At 38.1% G+C, this 27,178-nt stretch overlaps 2 protein-coding genes across 2 annotated transcripts in view; one reads left to right on the forward strand and one right to left on the reverse strand.

Moving 5' to 3' along the window:
* NCOA3 (nuclear receptor coactivator 3) lies at window positions 1-23,904 on the forward strand. Its single transcript, XM_027751916.2, has 21 exons — window positions 1-312; window positions 2,081-2,253; window positions 3,586-3,686; window positions 4,666-4,840; window positions 5,328-5,516; window positions 5,757-5,858; window positions 6,649-6,789; window positions 7,951-8,098; window positions 9,003-9,391; window positions 9,637-10,517; window positions 11,762-11,897; window positions 12,725-12,913; window positions 13,436-13,669; window positions 15,004-15,130; window positions 15,810-15,981; window positions 16,728-17,024; window positions 17,948-18,052; window positions 18,481-18,703; window positions 18,928-19,102; window positions 19,662-19,803; window positions 20,782-23,904. The coding sequence occupies exons 1-21, from the start codon at window positions 215-217 to the stop codon at window positions 20,791-20,793; spliced, it is 4,209 nt and encodes a 1,402-aa protein (XP_027607717.2). The 5' UTR covers window positions 1-214; the 3' UTR covers window positions 20,794-23,904.
* Window positions 23,572-27,178, reverse strand: part of SULF2 (sulfatase 2) — a 117,934-nt gene continuing 114,327 nt past the window's right edge. Inside the window, exon 23 of the mRNA XM_027751920.2 lies at window positions 23,572-26,313. Coding sequence (XP_027607721.1) covers window positions 26,283-26,313 — 31 coding nt within the window. The 3' untranslated portion in view covers window positions 23,572-26,282. The remainder of the gene's footprint in view (window positions 26,314-27,178) is intronic.

The raw sequence follows: 27,178 nt of genomic DNA on the forward strand, positions 1-27,178 counted from the left end.
AACCAGTGTTTTGGCTAAATAAAAGTTAGGTTTTAAAGAAATGGTAAGCAAACATTCTTTTTAATAGCAAAAAGGTATATTGATTTCCAGTAAGAATGCTGACTTGTAAATCTGATAAAAATAAATGACTTAGCTGAAAGTTCTCTGTATTTTGAGTTAGTGTTTCGAGAGGTTCATTCACAAATACTATTTTGTTGCTTTTAGTTGCTGATGTATGGTCAAAATGAGTGGATTAGGAGAAAACTCCTTGGATAGCTTGACCAACGAGTCGAGGAAGCGCAAGCCATTGCCCTGTGATACACCAGGTGCAAGGTAGGTTTATGTGGAACTTCCTCAGTTTCAAATGAGTTTTTAAAAACCATTTTTGAAGTTTTCATTGCAATTCAGAGTTATTTCTATCTGAGGAATTTGTTTAGTTGAAAACTTCTTCTCCTGCGAAGGTAGGTCACTTTACTGTTGTGTGGAGGTGTCCAGGGCTGATGAACTATGCTTTATGATTAGACTCTTGTGGAAATTTTAATAGAGTGAACATATCTTAGAATGGCTCATACATCATCTAGTTCCAGTCCCCCTGCCATGGGCCGGGACACTTTCCACTAGAAAAGGAATCACTGTTCGAAGCTGTGATTGCAAGGAAAAAAATTAAAACTTCTCACTTCACAGGAATTTTAAAGGCATTGTCTTATATCTGGTGATGGATTTGACAGGCCTTATTTCAGGTGGTTACATTCAGCACAGAGTTCTGCAAGAGGCTGAGCTCTTTTTTTCTTTGTTTGTACTTGTGTTTCTTTGCAAGTTCATCTCAAATTCTGGCATTCTGTGTTACCTTCTGACCCCTCACCCTGCTCTGGCAGATATTGGTGGCTGAGGGACACAGTTTTCTGTTCCCCTCGAACCTCATTGCTCTCCACCACGTTAAGTGTTCTGTGTTATCCTCTCATGTTCTTCTTCCCACAGAGTATTAACTCATATTAAATTTGTCTGCAGTTTCTCCAAGGTCCCAGGCATTGTGTGTACTCATATTTGTCCCTTATAGATACATCCCCACTGTCCCAGGCCATTTACCTTCATCATTAAACAAATTGTGTGCGAGATCCTCAGATTCTTCCACCATATCCCAGTGTCTCTTTATGAGAATCCTCCATTCCAGTTTCTTTTTCCCTTTCTCCAGTGTCTGTCTGTCCCCATTCAGGAATTCTGTTTTTCAGATTGTCACCCTTCATTAGCTTTCTTTATCTTTCCAGCTCCTGCTTTGTCATGTATTTGTTTTCTCCAGTATTGGTCCATGAATACTTTCCAAACTCTTTCACTTGGTTTCTTCTCAAAGAACATTCACTCTCTTTTGATTGCCTTGGTGTGTCCATTCTTGCCCCTTCCCCGAGTCCTTCTTTTCCTGCTCCTGCTGTGCTGTGTGTGTAACATTTCTCCCTGTTGATTTAGGCTGGAGACAATGTCTTTGCTCAGCACATTAACCCATGTAGGAAAAAGGAATTTCAAAGAGAGACTTTATCCAGCAACATTAGGTTGTCTGGGATTCTGCTTTTCCTGGATGTTGAGATGGCATTTTTGTCCTGATGCCTAGAAATTTCTGAGGTATCACCTTCTGTAGTCATCTCTTTGCAAGCAAACTGAATAGAATATTAATCTTTAATAGAATATTAAAATTCTGTTTCATTTGTCTAAAATTTTTAAGCAACTCTAAAGCAGCTTCTAAGATTAAAATACACTTTCTGCATGAGTGCTACAATTTTATTACAGGTAATTGCTCTTTTCATTTACTTTGACAATACAGAAAACACAGGAGGATTTTTTTTTTTGGAGGGGGTTGAATAGCTTTCTTATATCCCCTTAAGGTAAATTTGTGCTTAAAATTCTGTAAAAAAAAGGCAAACCAAATACAAAACCCAAACCAAAGAACAAACACACACAGACCTTTCACAATTCCTGTTTGCTGGAAGAATAAGAACTGCCTGGGTTTAAGGGGTGGGTGTGACATGGAGTACACTGGAGTTCACAGAGTGAGCCCAGGTTTTGTTTGGGGTGCTATGTAAACATGTGAAACAATGTTTTTGATTCCTAGTCTGACCTGCAGTGGTGAGAAGCGCCGGCGTGAGCAGGAAAGCAAATACATTGAAGAACTGGCTGAGCTGATCTCTGCTAATCTGAGCGACATCGACAACTTCAATGTCAAACCAGACAAATGTGCTATTTTAAAAGAAACCGTGAGGCAGATTCGACAGATAAAAGACCAAGGTACAGTCCTCTGCTCGGTCAAAATAATTCAGTTTTCTTGTGATTCTTTTCTTGAAGCAGTTGTTATTTGGGAAGCTGAGCAATGGTCTTCACAATAGCATGTAACCGAGCAAGTCTTCGGACTTTGACTTGAAGCAAACCTTAAATATGTCTGGAATGATTTCCAGGTTCAAAGTACTCAAGTGTTTATCATCGCTTTTTCTTATGAATCAGGTTTTAAAACTTTGTATGGCCTTTCTTACCAGTTTCCTGGAAATACTAGAAAAGCTTAAGCTAGTGCACAGACAAGGTAAAAAAAAGCAGATGGTACTGTAACCATCTGCTTGTACAATATCCCAAATACCCACTGATATGCAGAATACATGCTGTTGCCTTTCACTTCAAGGAAATGTATGCTTTTCTTATGGGGTAAGCCTCCAACCAGAGATAGTGACTTTTATTGCCATTTTTTCCTGTTATGTTTTCTCGTGCTGTTTATGGCACCTTTCCTAAATGATAAGTATTGGATGCCTCTATATATTTAAAACACATCTAGATTGAGATCAAATAATTAATTAGTGTGGTTGACTGTGTTCAGTATAGAGTCAGGTCAACAAAGGAGGAAGTAGCAGTGCATCATACCTTGGTAATTTTTGTCAGCTGGGGTAAACCTAAGTGGTATAATATGTTTTTTTAATGAACAGGTGTACACAAAACCCGTGTTTTGAAATGTAGAGCGAGGGGTATGTGTAATTTTGTTGTTTTTTTTTAAACACCACCCCACCCACAACACCACCTCCAGTGTCTGTAGCCTCCCATGTGCCATTTGGGCAGTAAAGTATTAAAAAAACAAGTATCCTACAGTGTATTTTACCTTGTCACATCTTACAAAGACATGTTAGAACGATCACAAAAATTCATCTTCTGTTTTTAAGGTTTTTGTAGTGTCATCCAGTGTGTTCTAATGCTTCATTACAGAGTTGAGTACATGATAGTCTTCCCATAGGATGTTGCACTCCTCTTGTGGCCTGCTCAGCCAGCCAGCAAGTACCACAAAACAAAGCTTACTTTTTATTTTCTGTAATTCTGCTGGATTCCCATTCCACCTTCCCCTGCACTCAATTAATTTAGGATATTTTGATTCTTAAAATATTGGTTTATTACATGCACACACATAGGTACACATAAGACACACATCTATTAACATGAGTCAAAACCTTTTAGTAGAACAATGGGGTGGCATCTCAAGACTGTGACCACTGCTGATGAGATGATAAAATCTGACTTGTAATATTAAAATTGGAGCCTTCCTGTGAAATGTTCCTTTACTGAAATGTATCCTTTGGGTTTCAGGAAAAGCAGTTTCTAATGATGATGATGTTCAGAAAGCTGATGTATCTTCTACTGGTCAAGGAGTTATTGACAAGGATTCACTGGGGCCTCTTTTGTTACAGGCAAGTACAAATTAAGCCCTTGTAAATCCCTGTGGAACCAAATACTTGAGGCAGGTGAAAATGCTCCAATAAAACATGCAATCCTACAGTAAGAAATAGTATGCCAGAACTATACAGACTTGTATTTGAAAGGGTCAGGAATAAAATCTACAATGTTTTCTTAATTTTGCTGGAATTCTCTGTAGAAGGAAATAGAAGAATAGTCTTTGGCTTTTTCTTATATTCTTGTGCTTTGCTTTCTCCAGCAGTCATTAGCAAATTACTGCTGAAACAGGGATTGTTAATACAAAGAGTATTTTACTTTTTTTAGGGGAAAGACATTAAATGGATGGAGTTTTGTTGTGTGTATTGGTGTTCATGTTACTAAATTATGAAGCATTTTAAATGAATGTTGCCATCAAGTAAAATAACCTAGGAATCATTGTAAACAAAGGTACAGAGCAGATACCCTTTCTCTATGCCTAGAAAACCAATCCTGTATTTACAAATGGAATAAAAAGCACTTTTGAAACTTAATTGTTCCACATAGACATTGAGTTTTTCTTTCAGTTAAGAAAATACAGTATTTTAATATATAGTTAGACCCTCCTCTGTTATCACTTGCTGGTGGAAATGTCTTCATATTAATGACTTACTGTTTGCTTCTACTGACTTTCTGCTTGTTCCAACTTGCTAGTTATTGAAGTAATGTTATGAATTCATGATCTGCTGTTCATACGGATCAAGAATGAAGCAAGAAGGCTGGTTATCACTGTGAAAGAGCTGAATGGAATAACAAATGAACAGATTAATTTTTAATATTAGAATTATTCCTTACTAGACACACTTTTCCTCAGAGAGTTTAAAACTTCAGCTCTAGCCTTGAAAACAAATGAATGTATTGTAACTTGACATTTCTCACCCGTGTAGTTTTTAAACTAATTTCTGTTCAGAATTAGGCAGTGTGTCTTAAATGATGTGCTGTCATATTAATATTTAGGCATTGGATGGCTTCCTGTTTGTTGTAAATCGAGATGGGAACATAGTGTTTGTATCAGAAAATGTCACACAGTATCTGCAGTACAAGCAAGAAGATTTGGTTAATACAAGTGTCTATGGGATCTTGCATGAAGAGGACCGGAAAGACTTTCTTAAAAACTTACCCAAATCTTCAGGTAATAAAAGTTGATTTGTAGTACATTAGTAGGCTATTTGAAAACAATCAGAGAAGAAAAAAAGACCTTATAATGGATAACCTTTCAAAACAGATCACTTGTGCAAAGAATATTTGACTGCAAAAATACCTTAATCTTGATAAACATTACTGTGTTTTTACAACAGCATACCACCACAAATAAATGTGCTGGAAATTCACACTGTACTTTAGCCTTTGCATTTTGTTTACCTGTAACTTAAAAAACAGGAACACATTTCCTCATGTCACAAGGTTAGCTGAAGGAACTGCTTGTTTTTAAAATATATAAATGACTTTTCAGCTCTCCCTCAAGTGACTGAAAGTGTCACCTGAAAGAGTATTTTTTTACTTAGTTCTCAATACTACTGTTTTATACCTGTAATCTGGGAACAGGGTATCTAAATTAAGAAGAATCAGTTTGGGTTTTCTCTGAGAATCTCTCTAAATTCTTCCTGTGTTCTTTGAAGTCAATGGAGTGGCCTGGAGCAGTGAAACCCCCAGGCAGAAGAGTCACACATTCAACTGCCGGATGATGGTGAAAAGCTCCCATGAGCTTTTGGAAGATGTGGGCAGCCACCAGGATGGACGGCAGAGATATGAAACTATGCAGTGCTTTGCTTTGTCACAGCCAAGAGCTATGATGGAAGAGGGGGAAGGTAGGAGATTTTGTGTAATTACTGTGCACAGAAGAAATTTCTGTGCAAAGCTCTTCCGTGTCTGGGTTGTGTTATGAAATCTGTAGCTTTTGCAGTTCATCTTTAAGAATGCAATGACTTTAATTCTTACTGTTTGTACTACCATTTTAACAACAAACAAGCTATTCTATTAGATACTTCAGTAGAGTAAAACAGGTGAGAAATGAAAGAAGAAAAAAACCCATTCTTTTTTAAATACAGATTTGCAGTCCTGCATGATTTGTGTGGCGCGTCGTATCACAACTGCAGAAAGGGTGTTTTCAACAAATCCAGAGAGCTTTATTACAAGGCATGATCTCTCAGGTAGGAAGTGTACCCAGGATGAAGGTATGAAGGGGTCTTCTTTGTCAGTGTGCTCTTGTTTTAAATAAATGGAGTATGTAGTTAAATTATGTCTCTGTAATGACAGAATTCATTTCGAGAATTCCCAACTGGTTTTTGCAATATACCATTGTTGGCAGTGGGATGTAATAAAAACTGTGGGGTGCATTTTCTTCCCTGTGCTGTTGTTTGGTAGCTTGGTAAAAAGCATTACTTATGTTTTAACTTGGCAGCATTTCAAATGGTTGCCGTTGTGCTTTCCTTTGCACGTTAGAAATATTTTAAATCATAACCGAAACGAATGGAAGTTCTTTAGAATGGCTGTGTTTTTATACAGTACATGAGCTAGTGTTTCAAGTGGTTTATGTGGTTTAAATTGAAGTGGTTACATAATCTAGTTGGGGCTTTTTCAGATACCACTTCGTGTTTATGATGTTCATTTGTGGGTGTAGTTGGTCGGTATTTTTGAAAATTTTACTTTTTGTGCATCCCTTGGGTGCCTGTAACCAGAGACTAAGGTTACTGTTTTCTAAAGCTCTGGCATTGACCTGTGTGGATTAACTTCCTTTTATTCAGTTATATAAATCCCTTTGAATATTGATGTTTTCCAGCAAGCAGCATCATATTCTCCTGTGACAGATAATTCATAAATTTAAATTCCGCAGGCTCAGAATTCGGTGATTTAAAAGGGGATTTTGGAGCCTTATGAAAGGTACCACGTTTATACAAAAGTCATAAAGAGTTTAACTTGCGTATTTTCTTTCCTGTTAAGGCAAACTTGTCAACATTGATACAAACTCCTTACGATCTTCCATGAGACCTGGCTTTGAAGACATAATTCGTCGCTGTATCCAGAGGTTTTTGTGCCACAACGACGGGCAGTCGTGGTCAAACAAACGCCACTATCACGAAGGTAAAAATCAGTTTACCATGTTTGGTTGTACTGCTTCCCCTGGGGGCTGCATCTTTTCCAGCTAAACAAAAATGCTGAATTCTGCCTGTGTTCTTTTTTTTTTTCGTAGCTTTGGTTAGTGTTAATTGCAGTGATTCATTTACACACTGAAGGGAGGGGGCCCTTTTGAGAACTAGAAATTCTGATGCAAGTTATTTTGGGTTTTTAATGTGTTTGTTTCATGGAAAATATCAGATACATAATCTGGGGGCCTGAAGTAAGGTGGTTTTCCACAGATTGACACAGCAATGACAGGGACAGCTATATTTCTGTGATAATATGCCGTCTTCAATTATCATTAGCTTGGTTTTTTTTTGCTTAATGTTAATTTGACTTTATTTTAATTCACCCTTTCTTTTGTTAAACAGTCACTCTCTAAAAGCGATAACAGTTGTGTTGATGCCTTTTTCTTATTCAAGACAAAAGGGTTTAAAATATTTTCAGTGTTCCAGTGTTACATATTTTGTAATGCTAATTTGATAACCTTGATAGGTAAGTGAAGTACAACCACGGTCTTCAGTAAGAAAGATGGTGTTTTCTAAGTATTCTGAACTTTAGTCTTTTTGAAAGATTTACAAAGGCATTCAAGTAGAGGGGATATTAAATAACTCACACTGGCAAAAACTGGAGTTGCCATTCCCGTTGGAAGTACTTCAACATAACTGATTAAATAAATCCTAAATTAAAAAGAAATCTGGAGCCCAGTTAAAAGCAGTGCTTTCCACAATTTTTGGACAGAAACAAAACTTTTAAACTTAGAAATACTTCCCCAAGCAGGAGCCATGGAAACCTATAACCTGGCCTTGAAAGTCTGTTAACAAATAGAGAACTTTGCCAGTTGTGTCTGGTGAGCACAAAATACTTCAGCACCAAAATAATCTTGTTTGCTTTTATCTTACCTCTACTAATTTAGGAGAAATTGTGGAATACTTCCTTTTTCTTAATATGTGTTTTTAGTCTGTTTATTTATTTGTTTGTTTCTTTGTTTTTAAAGTCTCATGTTATGGGTTTTTTTTTTAATCTTCCGCAAATGAAGGATATTATGTTAAAAATATGTTAGAAGGCATATTAATAATTCTTGGGGATTTAAATACGAGCTAAATTTGTATATTCCCTTTACAGCTTATACACAGGGTCATGCTGAAACCCCGTTGTATCGGTTTTCTTTAGCTGATGGGACCATAGTGACAGCACAAACCAAGAGTAAACTGTTCCGAAATCCTGTCACCAACGACCGCCATGGCTTTGTCTCTACCCACTTCCTCCAAAGGTGAAATCAGTGCTGTCTGTTCATCATTTGTGTCATAGTTCTTAAAAATATGTCTGACCTTGAAGATACTTGAGAAAAATAGCATGCTAAAATATTGTGTCTGATTAAAACTCAAACAGCGGGGGAATGACTTGGAAAACAGAGTTGCACAGCATACAAATAAATGTGTGAACCTGACACAGTCCCAACTTAACTGTGTGCCAGAAAGGCAGTCAGTCAGAAGAGAAGGGTTTTTTTCTCAGTACCCACATGTGGCCTGTATCATGTATCCATTATTCTTTTGGGATAACATATTGATGCAACACTGAAAACAGAAATCCTCAGTCACATGCTTTGTTTTACTCTTTTTAATTGCAGGCCAATTAAAAAGACAACAAAACACCTTCAGGTGCATCATTCATGACTCAAAGTGAAATGTCCCTTAAATAGCACTTCCTGTGACCTGTTCTTGCTGATTACAGGAATGATTGAAGTGTCACTCTGGAGGGAATCTGTCTGCCTCTGACATTAGAGTGCCTCCAGATGCTGAAAAATTAGTACCTGAGGTGGTTCAGGACGTCATTAGTGTGCACAGTAGAATGGTGTCAGGCACTGACTCAGGAAGGGAGTAAAAGAAAAAAGATCTTTAAATTGATAAATCTGACTAATGACTGTTGATTAAAGCCTTTTGAAGCAGGGATACTGTATGTACTTATAACTCAAATCACCTGAAGGACCAAGCATTTCTGTAATGAATAAGTGAGTGGCACAGCTTAGTTCTGCTTTTGTGGAAGCTCAAATTCTCACTGCTCTTTTTGAAAGAAATATTTGGAAGATTATTTAATAATGTCTTTGTAGCACTTGATTCCAAATAAGGTTTTAATTTGTTTTCTTGGGATTTCTGGGGATGTTGTTGAATTTACAGAGAACAAAATGGATATCGGCCAAATCCTAATTCCGTTGGGCAAAACATCAGAACACCCGTGGCTGGAAACACAAATTCTGTTGGTGGTCTTATGAACATGTCACCTGGTCAAGGCATGCCAGTGCAGAACAGGAACTATGGTATGGGAGATCCCAATGCAGTGGGTCAGCTCAGCAGCACTCGATATGGAGGCCCTGGGAATATGGGGCCGGTGAGCTCTGGACCTGGAATGCAATCCTCTGCTTATCAGAACAACAGCTATGGGTTAAATATAAATAGCCCACCACATGGTAGTCCTGGTTTAACTTCCAACCAACAGAATCTGATGATATCTCCTAGAAATCGAGGGAGTCCAAAAATGACTTCACACCAGTATTCACCAGTTACAGGTATTTTATTTTTGCTATAAGCTCTTCTTTTTTAAGCTGTCTTTTCTCGCTGAGTCTCATCATTCATTCTTTTTAACAGTTCTTTGTGACTCTGTATGTGTTACTGAAATGTGGTTTACCTGATTTCATGGTAAAAACGTATTTTAAAATTATTAACTCAGTGTGACAGTCATACATAATCCAAAGGAAAGTAGATCTGGGCAAGACTGTAACGTAATGAGTGTGATCTCTGTCATGTGATACAGGTATGCACTCACCAATGGGATCTGCCAGCAACACAAGCAACAGCACTTTCTCTAGCAGCTCTCTCAGTGCTCTGCAAGCCATTAGTGAGGGTGTTGGAAATTCCCTTTTATCAACACTTTCTTCACCGGGTCCAAAACTGGATAATTCCCCAAACATGAGCGTAACTCCGCAAAGTAAAACAAGTACCCAGGACTCCAAAAGCCCTTCTGCTTTGTATTGTGAACAAAACCAAGTGGAAAGTTCCGTCTGCCAGTCGAACAGCAGGGATCTCCTTAGTGAAAAAGAGAGTAAAGAGGGAAATCTGGAGGCATCTGAAAGTCAGAGAGGACCGTCTGAGAGCAAGGGGCATAAAAAACTCCTTCAGCTGCTCACGTGCTCCTCAGACGAAAGAGGACATTCTACAGCATCAAACTCACCTTTAGACTCAAATTGTAAAGAGCCTTCTACCAGTGTTACCAGTCCTTCAGGAGTTTCCTCATCAACATCTGGAGGGGTGTCTTCCTCCTCAAACGTGCACGGGTCGCTCCTGCAAGAGAAGCACAGGATTTTACATAAATTGCTGCAGAATGGCAATTCTCCAGCAGAGGTGGCCAAGATCACAGCTGAAGCTACTGGGAAAGACACGTATCATGAGGCTGGTAACACAACCTCCTGTGGAGAAGGCACTGTCAAACAGGAACAATTGAGCCCAAAGAAGAAGGAAAACAATGCTTTACTAAGATACCTGTTAGATAAAGATGATGTTAAGGACCCGCTTTCCAAAGAGTTGAAGCCTAAAGTAGAAAGTGTGGATAATAAGATGGGACAGTGCACTAGTTCTACAATTCCTACTTCTAGTCAAGAAAAAGAGATGAAAATAAAAATGGAGCCAGCAGAGGAGGTACAGTATAATATAAAGTGATGGCAGTGAGCTAATTGATATTTAATTATTACAGTGAATGGCTAAATATGGGACACTTCTCATGTAAACATTTCTAATAAAGTTGTGTGCAAATGAAACAATGCACTCAGGTTTCATTGTAAATAAAAAAGCACAAAGTACAGGATATGTATATATAAACAAATCTGGTGTACTAAAGTCCTAGATTAATGTTATCTTTGAGGTATGGTATGATTAAGGTAATATTAACAAATTATTCCTTCCAAATCAGATCTTTAACATTGCTATTTCACATTGCTATTTCACATAGCACATGTTTGGTTTTATGGCTTATTTTATTAAATGGAGCTGTAAGTGCCTGTGTAATTAGTTGGCAATACAACAGCAAAAGATAAAATGTGATTTCATTTTGAAAATATAAACAGTACACAAAAATATGTAATACTTAAAATAGCTATGATTTTTGTATTTAAGTCCTAAGTCAGATTTGGAACCTCTTCAAAGTGAGCAGTACTGGTCAGTATGGCAGAGTTTACTGAAAACATGTTGATATCTTAGAACTTTGGATTTCCCAAGTAATAATAAATATGTAAATAAATTATGCACAGTTTTTATATTAGCTAATGGCTGACTATAAATGGAACACCTTATAACATTTTTTTGAATACCACTTCTGGAAAAGTCACAACTGTGCAATAGTACCCACCATGTAGTTTCAGTCCTTGCTCCTGAGATCTAATTAAGGTATTCAGAGAAGCTGGTTTTGTAAAGATATGAATCCACTATATATGAATTCTTTTTCTATGACCAGAAAAACCTGTAGGTAATTTCCATGTGTTGTCACATTTGCCAGTAATGAAATTAGGCTTTTTGTGTGTGACAGATACGTTATTTGTCACTGATAATACACATTCTGGATGCTGTTGGCTGTCATTAGTGTTTTTATCTTTGTAGTTTCTCACGACTGAAATGTTTATATTCACAGGGGCTTTTCATTTTAGTTATGTGGTCCTCCAGTTTCTCCTAATTCTCAAAATTAGCTGACCAAAATACTCTAAAAAACAAATGTAGCTAAATGGTATCTGAAGCTCTCTGGAAATTGAGATCCAGCTCAAGGTAACATCAGTGAATTAAAACATTTGTCTCCCAGTTACATCTTTTAGGATTAGCAAGGAGCTGAATAAAACCTGAAGGATGGCCATATAAGAATAAATAACCTTGGTGTTTTACTGCATCATTTTCAGATGAATGGAGACTTGGATAATTTGGATGCAATTCTAGGTGATCTGACTAGTTCAGAGTTTTACAATAATGCTATGTCTGCCAATGGAAATAACCTTGGAACAAAGCAAGCATTATTTCAAGGAAATGCCTTATTGGGTAAGGAATTTAATATCACTTTGGTTTTAAAGTTAGGGTTTTCTTCTTACCTGATGTAAACATCCTCAAGTCCTTAGAGAACACTTTCTTCATCTCCTATATCTTCAAGGAGAAACATAATGCAAAATGTCTAATTATGCTTTCCCAGGCTATTTTGTGCACTATTAGCTGACTTGGCAGCACTCACCTGCTATATACACAAGGAATAACATTCAGTTCCTTGTTTTATGGTTTATTCTGGGTTTGTCTAATGTAGATTTCTCAGAGACAAGTCATCAGGAAAAATGTTTTGCGAGTTGTAAATTAAAATTGAGAATTTTTATCCCTTGTAGATGTCTAGAGATATAATATGGAATTGATGGCAAGCTTCTAATTTCCCTCTTATTCTTTGTGAAAATTCTAATTGTGGGTTAATTGTCCATGTAGCACACTGTGCTCTGAACTCACCACCTCTGGATTCAAGCTGTTCCAAACAGAACCATTGGTTTCTGTCTTCATGTCAGAGTTACCCAAAGCCTGTGTGTATATATATATATGAAAGAGTCTGTAATACTAGTGTGTTTCAAAGTGTTAAAAACATGGTTCATTACAGAACTTAAATTAAAATGATCTCTTTTTTTGTCTAGGGCCAAAGGGAACTACTGTAAAATATCCTAACTATTTTTCAAAATGTGGTTTTTGTAGTAAGAACATAAGCAAAATAACTATTCCTGGCTTGCTTAAGATCAAATATATGTGCCCATAAATAGATCAGACTAATTTATTGAAGTCATTAATGGCACTTTCTGTTTAAAATTAGTTTCATGCACCTTTTAATTCTTTCACAGGTGTGAAGAGTTCCCAGTCTGTGCAGACTGCTCGCCCTCCTTTTAACAGAGCCATGTCTTTAGACAGCCCTGTGGGCTCAAGCTCTTCCGTGAGGAATGTCAATGCATTCTCCATGTTACAAAAGCAAAACTTGATGGGTGGAAGTCCAAGAATGATTGAAAACCAAGAAAATTTTGGAGCAAATCTGGGTTTGTTGATTGTCTACTAGTAGATCTCATTGTAAAGGAAAAAGCTTTTATGTCTAAAAAGGTTTCAAGATTATAATAGGAGTTTTCATTAGAAGAAATCTTAATGTTAAAGAATGTTAATTTTACCATCAAAATATTAATAATTCTTAATTATTATCCTAGCTTAAATCATAAGAAAATAACTGTTTACTATCTGGGTATCACTAACTTTACTTTTATTAAGTAGTTAAACTGTTTTTTACTATTTTGAGTCTTCAATGTATGTTTTTGATGTATAGAAGCAGGTACAGGTCGCAATGGTAAGTTAAGTCATTATGACCTTTAAATATAGGTCACAGGTCATTTAAATAGACTCATAGGTTTTTGATGATTTAAAACTTGGCATGGTAAGCTTTAGATGCTTTTTTAGGAGTTCAGTGAATTGCTCTGTCATTGGCAGGTGCACTTGTTGCTGAAATAACAAATCCTAACCCAAAATATGCCTAGATGACAAATCCCTGCATTTCCCGCTCTTCTTTACAGCGACTGCTCCCAACAGGAACGTGGCCATGAATCAGCATCAGCCCGACTGGGGTTTGCCCAACTCCAAGGGGAGCAGGTTGGAGCCCGCAGGCTCTGCCGGGCTGTTGAGGGCAGGCCCCGAGTTCAGCCCGGCGGCGCTGCCCCGGCCCGCGGCCGGCTCTGGGGCTCTGCCCCTGCGCTCCCACAGCCTGCCCGCCTCCAGGCCAGGCCTGCAGCAGCCCATCATCCACATGAGTAAGTTCTGCACTTCTTATTGTCCTGCTCAGCGCCGCCTCGCTGCTTTCTTAGTTAGCATTCATCGTAAGAATCTTCTCAATTTTGGTAGAACGCTGTATTTTCATCAAAACGCTTTTGAAGGTAAAGGCTGTTGTTGTTCCCTGACTGTGACGTTCAATGACTTTTTGGCAGGTTTGTTATCTTCTGGTGTTGTCTGTGTGAGTCTCCAGATTTTGGGGAGATAATTTCTGTGTATTTTTTTAAGTGCAGTGCTTCTCTGCTAAATACCAAGAACTAAATGGCATCTGCGATTCTATATTAATTGAATTCAAGATATTGAATTGATTAATTGAATTGAAGATATTAATTGAATTCATCATACTTGACATAGATGCCTTTTTTTTTTTTTGCTGTTAACTTCTTGGTAGTCAGTGGTTTTTAAAGTTTTTTTCTCAAGTATTTCAAATTCTTCTCACATGGAGTAGCCAAATTTCATAGGAAACCACATCACAAATACAGTTTCTCTTCAAAGTATTCAAGTTTGCATGAGAGAAAATAAGCTGCGTGTCTAAAATGTGAACAGAGCCTTGAAGCCTGTGTGTTTTTTTTGTTCTGTATCTCTAACAAAGGTTTACCCTAGAGCTGAAATTTTCCATTTTTATCATGGAAGGCTATCAGGACTGTTACCAGTTCTTTTACTGTTTCAATGCAACATGTGGTTATAAGGTTAAATCAGGAAGAAATCTGTGTAGTGCTGACTGAGTCAGAATTCTTCAACTCAGCTTCCTAGATGTTGTCAGCTCTCCTGAGCTGTTATTTCCAGGTGGTTCCTACAGATATTGGGAAATAATGGGTTGATATAAACTCTCCTATGTAGTGCTGTGTGTCTAGGTAGAGGTAAAGTAAAGAGCAAAATGTTATGTACTTACTGTTTCTTTTGATTTTCACTTTGTATTGGAATTTAAAATGCCAGATATTGATGTCAATATGACAGTGTATATTTGCTGGTACCCAGATGTCATTGACCAGAAGTTTCTAATTTTTTTTTATGCTATGTGCTGTATCTATAAGATTCTGATTTGAGGGGCTAAAGGACTAGAAACAGGAGTTCTGCTCTGACAGGGCAGCAGCTTTAGATCACTGTCTGTCATATTTAAATCTGTGGTCTATTAATTTCTGAAATGATGTTGAGTGTGAGTTTATGTGTGTATACACTGTAAAACATGCTCATGGAAAGCTCATGAAGCTGCTTGACAATCTGCATGATCATCCTCAGTGCTTTCTCTGAACGCCAGCAGAGCAAGATGACACCTTCAGTTTTTAAAAAAACCCACAAATGTTTTACCTCACAGGACCAAATGAGATAAACATTGGCATGGCAGGGAATCCCTATGGACAGCCTGGACCTTCTAACCAGCCTGGATTGTGGCCTGACAACGTGTTGTCCGTGGAGCAGGCGTCCCGGGGTTCACAGAACAGGTAGATTTGGGGAAGGTTTTAAGATAAATTTTAAATACAGCTGTTCACTGTTTGTCAGAAGAATTTAAGACCTGGAAAAAAATTTGTGTAGCCTACACAGTGGGAATAACAGATTGGAGTGAGAATCTGTTTCCATTTCTGCTGCTGATACGAAACTGGGTATCTTTTACTCCAGCTCCACAAAAGGCATTGTTAATAAAATCAATCAATCCCTGAGTTGGGAGGCATGGAGAAAAGAGATGGGAAAATCTGAAATTATATCTCTGTGGCACATGGCAGAAGCCAGGAGAAAACAGAATTTACCTGTGTTCAAGGATACCTGGAAGGTGACTGGACATTTTAGAACCTAAATTTCGGACTGAAGTTGATAAGTCTTACTTCAGTCTTCTGGTGGTTATAGTACTTAAATCATCTCCAGGTCAATATGTTATATAAAAACTGTGGGTTTGGTTGTAGTGGTTGTAATGAATTTCTTCACTGGTGGTCAGGCATTGGAAGGGGCTGCCCTGGGAAGTGGTGGGGTCTCATCCCTGGAGGTGTCCAAGGAAAGACTGGACGTGGCACTCAGTGCTCTGGGCTGGGGGACAAGGTGGGGATTGGGCACAGCTTGGACTCAGTGATCTTGAAGGTCTTTTCCAGTCTTAATGATTCTATGATTTTAATGTTTTTATATTTATAGACAGCTAGTTAGAAACTCTTTGGATGACCTCTTATGTTCGGCTCCAAATATGGAAGGCCAGAATGATGAAAGGGCACTTCTGGATCAGCTGCACACATTGCTGAGTAATACAGATGTCACAGGGCTGGAAGAAATCGACAGAGCATTAGGAATTCCTGATCTTGTAAGCCAAGTAAGTAAAGAGAGATTTGGGCCATTTATTTTCCAAAATCCTATATTCTTTTGTTCCTTGAAAAGGAAGTGAAGAGGGCCTTCTCGCTCCCTCTCCTCGCTTCCTCATCCTCATTTTCCTACATCTGCCTTTGGAAACCTCTACACTGAGTAATGATTTTCATTGGAGAAGCTCAGTATGGATTAAACTTCTTGTGCATTACAAGGAAGATAAATGGCATACTCGTGTAGATATCATGCTTTGGTGTATAGAGGTGGTTTTTGGGTGTAATTCATTATAATTCTATAAGCTGTGAATTGTGTTGGGTTTTTTTAGTTAACTGTTGTCAGCTGAGCTTACGTTTTGAAATCTTTGACTGGCAGTGACAGTGTGCTTCCATCTCCTTCAGATCCAGCTTGAATTTGCATGGCTAGCAAATAGGAAAAAAATGATGAATAATTTGGAACTTGCTGATACACAGAAAATCATTTGTACAAATAGCATTTAAAAGTTTGGAAGGGCTTGAATAATGACACTGATCTGCCTGTGTACACACTGTGCAGCAGAGCTGGTTTAAAAGAAAAGTTATAAATTATCGCTTTTGCTGTTTCATTAGTTTGGAGAGAAAATAACAGTCCCTGTCCATGCTGTGTTCTACCCAAGAAACTGCTGGTTGTTGTAATATGCTGTGTTAGTTTTATTGCTTCTTTAGGAATTCCTACTTAAAGAATATACTTCTAGTGAAAGCACTTTTGTATCTGTTGAAGGGACAAGCTTTGGAACCCAAACAAGATTCATTTCAAGGTCAGGAATCTTCCGTCATGATTGAGCAGAAGCCTTCGTTATATGGTCAGCCCTATCAAGGGCAAGGGGCAACAATGCCAGGAGGTTTTAGTAACATCCAGGGACAGCAGCCATCTTTTAATTCAGTGATGAATCAGATGGGCCAACCAAGCAACTTCCCACTGCAGAGTGTGCATCCCAGGGCCAACGTGATGAGGCCTCGGACCAACACCCCCAAGCAGCTCCGCATGCAGCTCCAGCAGAGGCTTCAGGGCCAGCAGGTAATTCTTTGCTCCTTCATTCACAATTCCTTCGTGTTCCAGAGAGGAATCAGTTGCACATGGAATTGTGTTGCTTCACAAGTGTGATAATGGACATGACAACAGATGATTGAGAGGACAGATCTTTCATTTTGCCGGTGCTTCTCACCAAGTGCCTGATGGCTGTAGGAGTGAAAGAACCTTTATTAGGACAAGTGTTTCTCCATCAGCCTCCCCAGTTACACATTGGATTGGTTCCTGCAGCACACAAGAGTGTTGTGACTTTAAACAGTGCTCTTGAACAATGTAGCTCTGGATGATCTCTTTGTCCATGTTCATTTAGGTATTTTCTTTTGGATGAAAGGTGAGAGAATAGACACAGCCACATAGATGGTAACACTAGTTTGAAAGCACTGCTTACAAAATTGGTGCATGATTTCAGCAGTGAATTCCCCATGTGGAAATGGAGGCCTGGTATCAAATACAATGTACAAAGAAAACTTGGAAAACTGAGCTACTGGTGTGTGATGTGGAATGGTGGTGTTTGATCCGTGTTCTCTCTGCTTTTCTGTGACATTAGTTCAGTCTGTGTGGCTTTGGCCTTTTGTCAGGGAGAGGGAAGGAGACAGAATTTTATTATTTTAAGCAAAGCTAGTGGTTATATCCTTTTGCCCAGTACATGATTTGGAACAAATAAATAGTCTGCTCTTTATTCTTAAGGAGTGCTAATTTCAAGGGAAATAAAAAACCAAACCCCAGTAGTAGTGCCCTGTTTTTGTGTGTGTTTGAGCTGTTCTGTGGGTACATCAGACAAGGCAAAAATTAACCACTGCACTTCATGGATTCAGGAAGTCTGTAAGTAAACTTTTTTTGCAGGAGTTGCCATTACTTTGTTGAGATACTGTTATTTTCAGGCTAATTCTGCTAATATGTCTTTTTCCAAGTTTATCAATCAGACCCGTCAGACGCTTGAAATGAAAATGGAAAGTCCAGTCAGTGGAAATACCTCAGCAATGAGACCAGTTATGCAGCCACAGGTGGGATCACAGGTAAGTAATTATTACACTGTTTGGAATTTTGACATTCTTTCATGATCCCACAGCATTCCTCTTTGGTTTTTTGTCCCCCTGCACAATTAAAAAAAAGTGGGTTTTTTTACCTCCCTTATTCCTGAGATTGCAGAGGGATTCGTTCATTAGGTCATGTTATCAATTCAGTTTGCCAGTAGTTTTTCTATGTAGAATATATCTAATCGACTTTATAATTTGTTTAGCACTAATGACAATTTAATGAAAACCTTCGATTAATATTTTGATGACTTTTTTTTGTACTGGCTGTGGGGTTTTCTTAACTTCCTATTCTGATAATGGATATGCTGGGTCTTAGGAGGAGTGTAGGTGGTTTGATTGACTCTGTCGTGATTTCATTTGTAAAAACATTTTCTAATATGATTTCTCTTTTCTTTGGGGGAGAGCAGCAAGGTTTTCTTAATGCTCAAATGGTGGCTCAGCGTAACAGGGAACTAATAAGTCACCATTTTAGACAACAGAGGATGGCAATGATGATGCAGCAGCAACAGCAACCTCAGGCCTTCAGTCCACCACCAAATGTGACTGCCACAGGAAGCATGGATAGTGCTTTGACAGGCCCTCCAATGGCTCAAGTTCCTCCACAGCAATTCCCCTATCCACCTAATTATGGTACTAGTACTAACATGTTTTGGTTTGTTTTTTTTTTCATCTGTCTGGTTTTCTTTTCCCTGTCTTTTATTAACCCCAAACCACCTAAATACCAGTCATTCTGAAAAATGGAATATACTGCTACAAAAAAAGGATGACATTTCCCTTTCCAATCGCTGCAAGAAGATAAACTAAAAGTACAAGGTGATGACAACTGAAGTGTATTGTATCTCCTTTGTTTTAAGGTTTAAGCCAACAACCTGATCCTGCATTTAGCAGAGTATCAAGCCCTCCCAACCCAATGATATCATCAAGAATTGGACCCTCCCAGAATCCTGTGATGCAGCATCCTCAGCCAGCAGCAATGTACCAGTCCTCAGAGATGAAGGGCTGGCCATCAGGAAGCATGGCCAGGAACAGGTGAACTTCCCAGTTACAACCTGCTTCTCAAAAAGTGTCTTTCCTTTTGTTCAAAGTAGAAACTACATTAAATAGCTTGTAGTAGGAAAAGGATTTAGAAGAGGAAAAAATCGCTGTCTTTCTGGTGTCTGTATTATCCTTGATCCTGCTCTGCTTAAAGAAATAAGAGTGATTAAGTGTATTTTATGCTTAGCTGCATTGGTTCATATTGGACCTCTGCAGTCTTAGTAACCAGGAGCAACACTCAGTCTTTAAATATTGAAAAAATAACTTGTGGGGAAATACTAAAGTTCAGAATAGTATCACAGTGGATGATACAGCCCTAACAGGAGCCTCCAGAAAGGTTTCACCCAGCACACAGATACTTCTCTGTGTTTCTAAAAATTCAAAATTCCTTTTGGGGGGGGAATTTGTTTCCACACGAAACAGATATTGGGTAGAAACAAGTAAATGTGAAAAGAGTTTTATCTTTCACGTGTTGCCAGCTGGTGCAGGGAAGGCAATGTATCGAGGTGTAAACTTTTCGGAAGGTAATTTTATTTGTCCTTTTGTGCCTCAGTTCTTTCCCCCAGCAGCAGTTCAGCCATCAGGGCAATCCAGCAGCCTACAGTATGATGCACATGAATGGCAGCAGTGGCCACATGGGACAGATGAGTATTAATGCCATGCCTATGTCAGGAATGCCCATGGGTCCAGACCAGGTGAGTTGTTCATACAGACTGACAAAAAGATGTTGACTCTTTCCACTGAGTAGGGGCTCCTTCCATCCATTCCTCTGGCACAGTCCTGCTCTCAGTTATCCTGCTCATATTTACATCTGTGGGACCTGCCACTTTTATGTGCAAAGAGACACCTTATTATTGATGATATTTAATCCAATCCACGATGCACCTAAGCTGGATGCTGTGAGTAGCTGCTGACTTTTAAATATCACAGGTAGGATCAAGGCTTAGACTGCACAAAGGATGATGAAATACTTCTGAACCTGGAGAAACCCCAGAAAGCCACCCCTGGACATTGTGAAAACCATCTTCGGCAGATGCTGAAAATTATATGTAATAACTCTTATGAGTCAAGAATCCTGATAGTGTGGGATCCTTCTGGCAGCTGCTGCTGCTGTTACCTTAGAATAGCTTGTGTATGCCTAGCCAGAAACTATGGGAAATACAGGCCCCTCATTTAGGGGGAAAACGTGCTAATAATAGGCCCTGAAAAGAAAGATGAATTACAAAATACTGCTGCACTCTTTCCACAAAATACCAAGGGATGAGCAACATAATACTGACATAAGCTAAATCTATCCAAGTAAAAGGTACCTCATGAAATTTTGTCCAAGGTACCTGAGGAAAATAATCTGAGGACTTCTGGGTGATAAGTAAGGGTTTGGAGGACTTTGATACAACAGATGCCTTTTATAAAGGGGAAAATGAAGGGAAAATGTCAGATTTTCCAAACCTACATGAAGATACCTAAATAAGTGTGTTTAGGAGATTCTGGGAGAGCATTTCTCTTCTAGATATTTATTTTCAAAGAAGTGGAGCACTGAAAAGCTACTCTTCTGCTTACAGACATTGATTATCAGTAGTTTCCTCTTCCAAATGCAGTATGTGGACTAATTCTTTTTTTAGCAAAGATGTTTTTTATTTTCTCTGATGATTATTTCTTCTTTTCTTTCACAGAAGTACTGCTGACACCAGAACCACATCTTCAAGCAAGAAAGGCTGTATTACTGATGCACTAGTGTTGGAAAGGAAGATGACTCAGACTGGGCTTGCAGAAGTTACTTCATTCAGAGGAAAAAATAAGCCAAAAAAAAAACCCTATCCCCCCCAAAAAAAAAAAAAATTAGTAGAAGAAGTCTCTGTATTACTGTATATTGTGGAGTACAAAAAAAGTTTGTTAATATTTTTGGCTCTCTTCCTCTAGAACTGTGAATTTGGTAATGACATTTTAGTAGATTGGCTGGGTAGGCTCCTGGTGTACCTGATCTGTTTACTGTATCCAAAGCCCTTCAACTACAGGCAGACAAAAGTGCCTGGAGAAGTCACAGTGGTAAGAATTTTTGATTTCTCTAGTAACAGTATCTGACAGAGAATGTAGTCTTAGCCTTGACTCTTTTATATTAACTCCTGAATATAAATGCTGCTTTTAGTCTCTTACCCCCAAGAGTCAGGGATTTCCCAAGCAGAGTAGCAGTGCAAAATGAATTGGCACATTCTAGTCCAAAATCCTGTCCACTGAAGCCAAGGGTTAAAAAGAGAGGATAAACAGTTTAAATTATTTAAACACAGTTGTGACTAATATTTACATATTGCTGTGCAGCTGAGTGCACTTTATAGAAGACTATATAATGGATTAATGCAATATCTTTGATAAGGACTTAATATGAAGGTAGGGGTGTACTCATGTTCCTTCTCAAACACAATCTCTTAAGAATTATTTGAAAAGACTGCATAATGTAATGTGTTCTGTGTATGGAAATTAGAGCAATAATCTTTCATCTTTTTTGGAAAATAACTTCAGAAAAGGCAAGGCACTGCAGTCAGAATCAGAATTTTGCAGTCTTTTTGTGAATAAATTTTGTAAATATGATCTTTAAGATAATGTATTATATATATGACTTTTGTAGGTCACTAACTCATTTTTGCAGAGTTTGTGAAGCTAAATATTTAACAAAATTGATTTCTGTAAACTCAGTGTAGTTGAGGTCCAAATAGAATTTTTCTTTAATTAGATTTAATGACTTTAAAGCTGGGTGACTTTGGCCCACGTATTTCTCTTTTTTGGTCTTCAACACTTCATTTATTTTTACATCTTTAACATATAGCTTTTTATAAAAAAGACCGGTTGTAAAATGCTTTCTCCACCTGTGAGCACTTTTGTTACACGTCTTTTTTTACAGAAGGCAGTTTGACACAAAGGCTCTGCACTGTGAGATGTCCCAGCTTGTCAGGACAGTCGTGTCTTTCTGTAATAGGTCACCTTTTCAGCTGATGAATCTGGATTGTGTCTTTCTTGGTCAGTTTTAATGAGCTCTAAATGTTATCTTTGGAAATGTTCGTCTGTTGCAAAATATTCCTTGTTACATGACATCCAGAAATCTTTAAGGATATTAAGCCACACTTTAACCAAACGTCTGCACCTCCATTGGACTGTTCTAATAGGAAGGAATGTATTTTCTAAGCAGGTTTCTCTGATGTCAGTATTTAAGTCTGGTTACATATTATTTGCTGGTAACGTGGGGGGTTTTTTCCCCTCCATTTTGGGGCCTTGGAATGAAGATCCCTTTGCAGTTTTTAAAGTTACAACAAGTCAAACCTCTAAACTTCCACAAGTGATGACCCAGAAATGTTTAAGATGTGTGGTGCTCCTGTTCTGTTGTTCACTGTGTAATGGAAGACTGATTTCTCCCAAGTGAGTACAAAAAAACCAACCCTGATCTGTGTTCTTTATTGCTTGTTCTTGGTACGTTAGCAAGAGGTGGTTTTATTGTTCAGAATATTCAGTGATCTTCCATTTTAATAGAAATAACTCTAAATAGAAATAGTCTCAAAACATTAGCATCCAGCCAGTTGTATTCCAAAGGGAATGTAGATCAGTCAGTCTCTGCCATTAGCACTGAGTAAACAGATTAGGTGACAGCATTTATTTGAAATCTTCTGTCCAATTCACGTGTGTTTTTTAATGCAAAACTTTTAAAAGCCTGAGGAACTTTTCTCTTTTTTTTTCCTTTTTTACATTTCTTAGAACATATCTATTTAAGTGCTGCCTACTGAAGCTGAAAGGCAACAATCCCATGCTTTTTATATCAGATCAGAGCAGAACAATCTTTATATTTTGTAGTTGTTCATTATATTGATGGAAACTACAAACCCTGGTTGCTTTCATTAGGTGAGCTCTTAGGACTATGGACTGCTTTATACATCCTGCCCTACAATTTTTGTAAAGTGGTTCTGTTTATACATCTGTGTTTAACTGGTACCTGACTGATGTTCTAAGGATCATCATTTTCTCATCTGTGTTTAGACTGTACCTTTTTTTTTTTTCTTTTGCTGAATCCAAAGATTTTTAGTTTAAACTTGATTAAGGGGAAGGGGGCATTTTTAAAAAGCATTGATGATGACATCTTTCTTGGCAGCACTAATCCTGCATAGGACATCTAGTTTGAAATCTGCTGACATTTAGTTATTGCCATCAATTTTGCTTTGGTTCTGTGGCAGCAGATTTTTCTGAATGTTTTTAAAAAACAACCTGTATAACATTATTCAACAGTAAGAGATCAATTAGCTAGTACAGCCACCTCTGATCACTGCTGCATAAATGTGTTGTTTTACTACATGTCTTTTGATCACAGAAATCATGTGGTTATTAATAAAACTCATATGTAATACTTTTTTTTTTCTTGGCCTAAAATACTGCTTTCAAAGTTAGAAAATCCAGACCACGTTTCAGTCACAAGACAAAACTTATTTGAATGTTGCACCAATTAGCACACCTTTTATTTTAGAATTTATGTGCAGGCTACCAGATGACAGAATGATACAGCAAGTATGAAACCATGTAATTCTGAGAGCAATATTTAAAAAAATTCTCAGGAGAAGGCATACAGTATTGAGAACTGCATTTAAGTTTAGTTTACATTGTAAGTATTGCTTGAAATATCTGTATCTTTATTTTGCAAAACAGAAAAATCACGGGGACTGATTTATAAAAGAGTTGGTTGTAAGGTATTACCGCCCTTCTGGCTTTTGTGTTTGGATGTTAATAATAATGTAAATAAAGGTTTCTATTTAAAATCAGAACTTGATTAGCTGTCTAATACTTGAAGGTTCATGACTGTATCCTGCAAAGGTCAGAGAAAATTCGGTGCTGCCGCTGAGGAAAACTGAGCAGAGAATGGTTTCCATCTTCTCCTAATTGGCTGCAAAAGCTGAGGGAGCAACAACTGCGACCTTTCCCTGCTGGGACCCATTAGCACGAGAGCACCCGGGATGTGTGTCTTTGTCAGCTCAAACTGCAGTTTGTACAAGAGCTGAGAGGTGAAGAGGTGGCAGCTTTCCCCCATTTGGCAACAACTTACCTTTCACAAAACAGCAGCTGCTTCTTGTGTCCCAACCAACCCCACAGCTCAGGGGTCTGGGTAAGGAACAAGGGAACTTTTTTTCAACAGGAGCAGGAACACTGGGCCCTGCAGGATTTTCACCATCACACCCTCAGCTGGCCAAGGACTAAAGGCTGAACACACAAAAAAAAAGGTAAGTGCCAATTTTTTTACATCTAACCTCAGACTCTTTCTGTAAAGTTTAGCAGATGGCTAAAATTTTTCTCTGGGAAGCAGCAAAAATGTGTTTCATTTTTTACTTATTTGTATTGATTCGGGATCTCATCATCTAGTAGATATTTCTAATAATCCATGAAAGCTGTAACAAGTTGCAAAGAAAATCTATGGCTAGATTAAGACAGACAATCATATTTTACTTCCATAATTAAAAAAAGCAAGAAAACTTTGGGAAGTATATTTGACTTACCACATGTAATACAAATACTCAAGCCCAGTCTTGCTGTATAGCACATTTACAAAGACTCCACTTCTGCTTTTTGAGCAGGTTTTTGTTTTATGAGGGGTTTTTTTTGTTTGTTTGCTTGACTTGTCCTTAGTTCCTAAATCCAAGTCTATTTTTTGAGTAGGGGGGTGTGGTACCAGAGATCTACATGCCTGGATATGATTCCACTTGATTTTCCTTATGTGCAAAACCAGGAAGGGTTCCAAAATCATTTCCATGCTGTATTTTTTTCTTTTTTTTTTTTACACTGCATTTCTAAAAGAGCAAGTTAAGTTTCTGTTTTAAAAGAAAGTACCTCTTTGTTAGGAGTGAAGGCCACAGCTGGTCAAGTCCTGCCCCATGAGCACCCTCGGGCACGTGCCTTTAAAACAGGTAGCAGAGTAACATGGATTATAAATACAAATCTCACCACTAATGCCTGTGCTACAATGGCCTGTACTACAATGTATTTAATAATGTCCTTATGAAAATACTCAAATAACTCTGTACACTGTGCTTCTTTAGTAAAATGATAAGGTTTTTCTTTTTCCCTTTAAAAGCCTTTAAACAGTAACTGTCATTCAGAACTTCAATTTTTTTGTAGACTAAACTATTAACTAGATTATTCTTTATTGACTACAAGTATTGAACTTCTCAGAGCTGCCTTTTTTAAAAAATAAAAGTAGAAGTTACACTGCTGAGCAAACGCTGCTTTCTCCAAGGAGTTGTTTTGGTTTTGAACACACAACAGGCTATTACCACAAAAAAAAAAAACTTCATACAAATCTGATTTTGTTAAAATTTGAGATGTACATTTACCGAAATTTTTCAGAACTTCTAAAAATGGATGAATTCTGACCGTCCTAAGCCACAGTAAGTAACATTTTGAGAAACGGGCCGTGGGCATTACACTCTTTTTATTAACAAAATTCTTTACAACCTGAAGGAATTGCTTTGCAAACAGTATATTGAGCAATATTTTTACACAACCCCTCCAAAAATCTGTTAGTGAAGATTTTCTCTAATCTTCGTAGAGGTGGCAGTAGGATGGACAAACAGATGGAACTAAAATGTATCCTCAGAGGAGACTGGAGAAATGTCGTGGTGTTGAGAACACTCAGTGCTGCTCAAAGTTCTGTTCAACCACTGCCTTCACCCCAGGGAGAAGCAAAGGCATCCAAGATTCTAAATCTTGCTTTAGAGTTATACTTGGCTTTGAAGTGTTTCTGGTGACAACTGAAGAGAAAGCTGAACTGACAATGGTTTGGAGTTCCCCTCAGCTGTCTGTGTAAACGCTGGAATGGCTCTTTGGGATGGGGCTGTGCTTCCTCTCCTCTCAATTGCTGGCTCAGCGTTACTTGTGTCTTCTTGGAAGTAAAATGCCTCGTGAAGCAGGTGAGGTATAATCCAAAGCAAAAAGCAGGTACAATAGTGGAGTTCAGAGACCTGTATTTCTGACAGCATTTCCCACAGTTTCACTGCATCTATTTAACTCACTCACCAGTGCAAACGTTCTACCTATTTCAGCCTCAAAGTTTATCCAGTCCTTCAGGCTAATGTTACAATTCATTTAGTCTGTACATGGATTCAAGTTCTGGCCAGTTTGTATCCTCATGGAGGTGCAGCAGTTGGGGAGATTAGCCCTCCCAGCCTTCCCACAGTTGTCCTCTTTAAAATAAAACAAACACAGTTTTAGTGTATAATATTCCAGTAGAAAGCAGTTAAATATTTTTAATGATTCCATGCAGTAAAAAACAATGGAAACACTGTGCACCACCTATAAAACCATAGCAGGTGTATGACAGAAACACAATCCAACTCTGTTTGAAACTTCAGTCTGTACAAAGCTTGTTAATTCAAGCTTCATTTTGGTTCTAAAGCCAGTCTTAGAGTATTTTTATTTCTAGCTGAAGAGATCTATTACATGAGCAAATCCTCTTGGGCGAGTGAGAAGGCCAGACTGTGTCTAGGAAGGGACTTGTGCATGTTTTTTCCACTGCACAGTTTGAGAGCACTTTATGATTTTTAATGAACTGAAATCTCTGTCTTCTTTTTAAGGGGAGATTCAGAGACAGTAACTTTTTAAGTACTTAAATTTGTATCTCGCCTTTGAGCTCTGGCAGGTTGAGAACTGAATATCATTGTCAAGTTTTAAAGGGCAGCTCAGTAAGAAGAAAAGCAGTCTTAGATACAAATCTGTCTTGTAGTAGTCTACTTTCTGTTTTAACTTCCTTTTTTTGCTCACAACAGAAGGCTGTGGTCAGACAAAGAGCAAGAAAGTACAAGGTACTGTCTCTCTGCTCGTGAGAAATTACAATCGGTTTTGTTCTTTCTGGACTGGGTGAAAAACCACAAGGTAGCTGCTACTAATTTAAATTTAGGCAAAACCAACATACTGGTCTTTAAATTTAACTGGCAGTTGACCATAACTGGTTTCTTCAGCTGAGCATCCACCTTTACTCATTTGAAATTGCCTTGACCTTAATGCTCCTGGAGTCCCAGAAAACATGGACCAAGAGGTTTTGTGCAGCAG

The sequence above is a fragment of the Pipra filicauda genome, unplaced genomic scaffold (genome assembly GCF_003945595.2).
Source record: "Pipra filicauda isolate LSUMZ 115617 unplaced genomic scaffold, ASM394559v2 scaffold265_size1292809_pilon, whole genome shotgun sequence".
NCBI lineage: Eukaryota > Metazoa > Chordata > Aves > Passeriformes > Pipridae > Pipra > Pipra filicauda.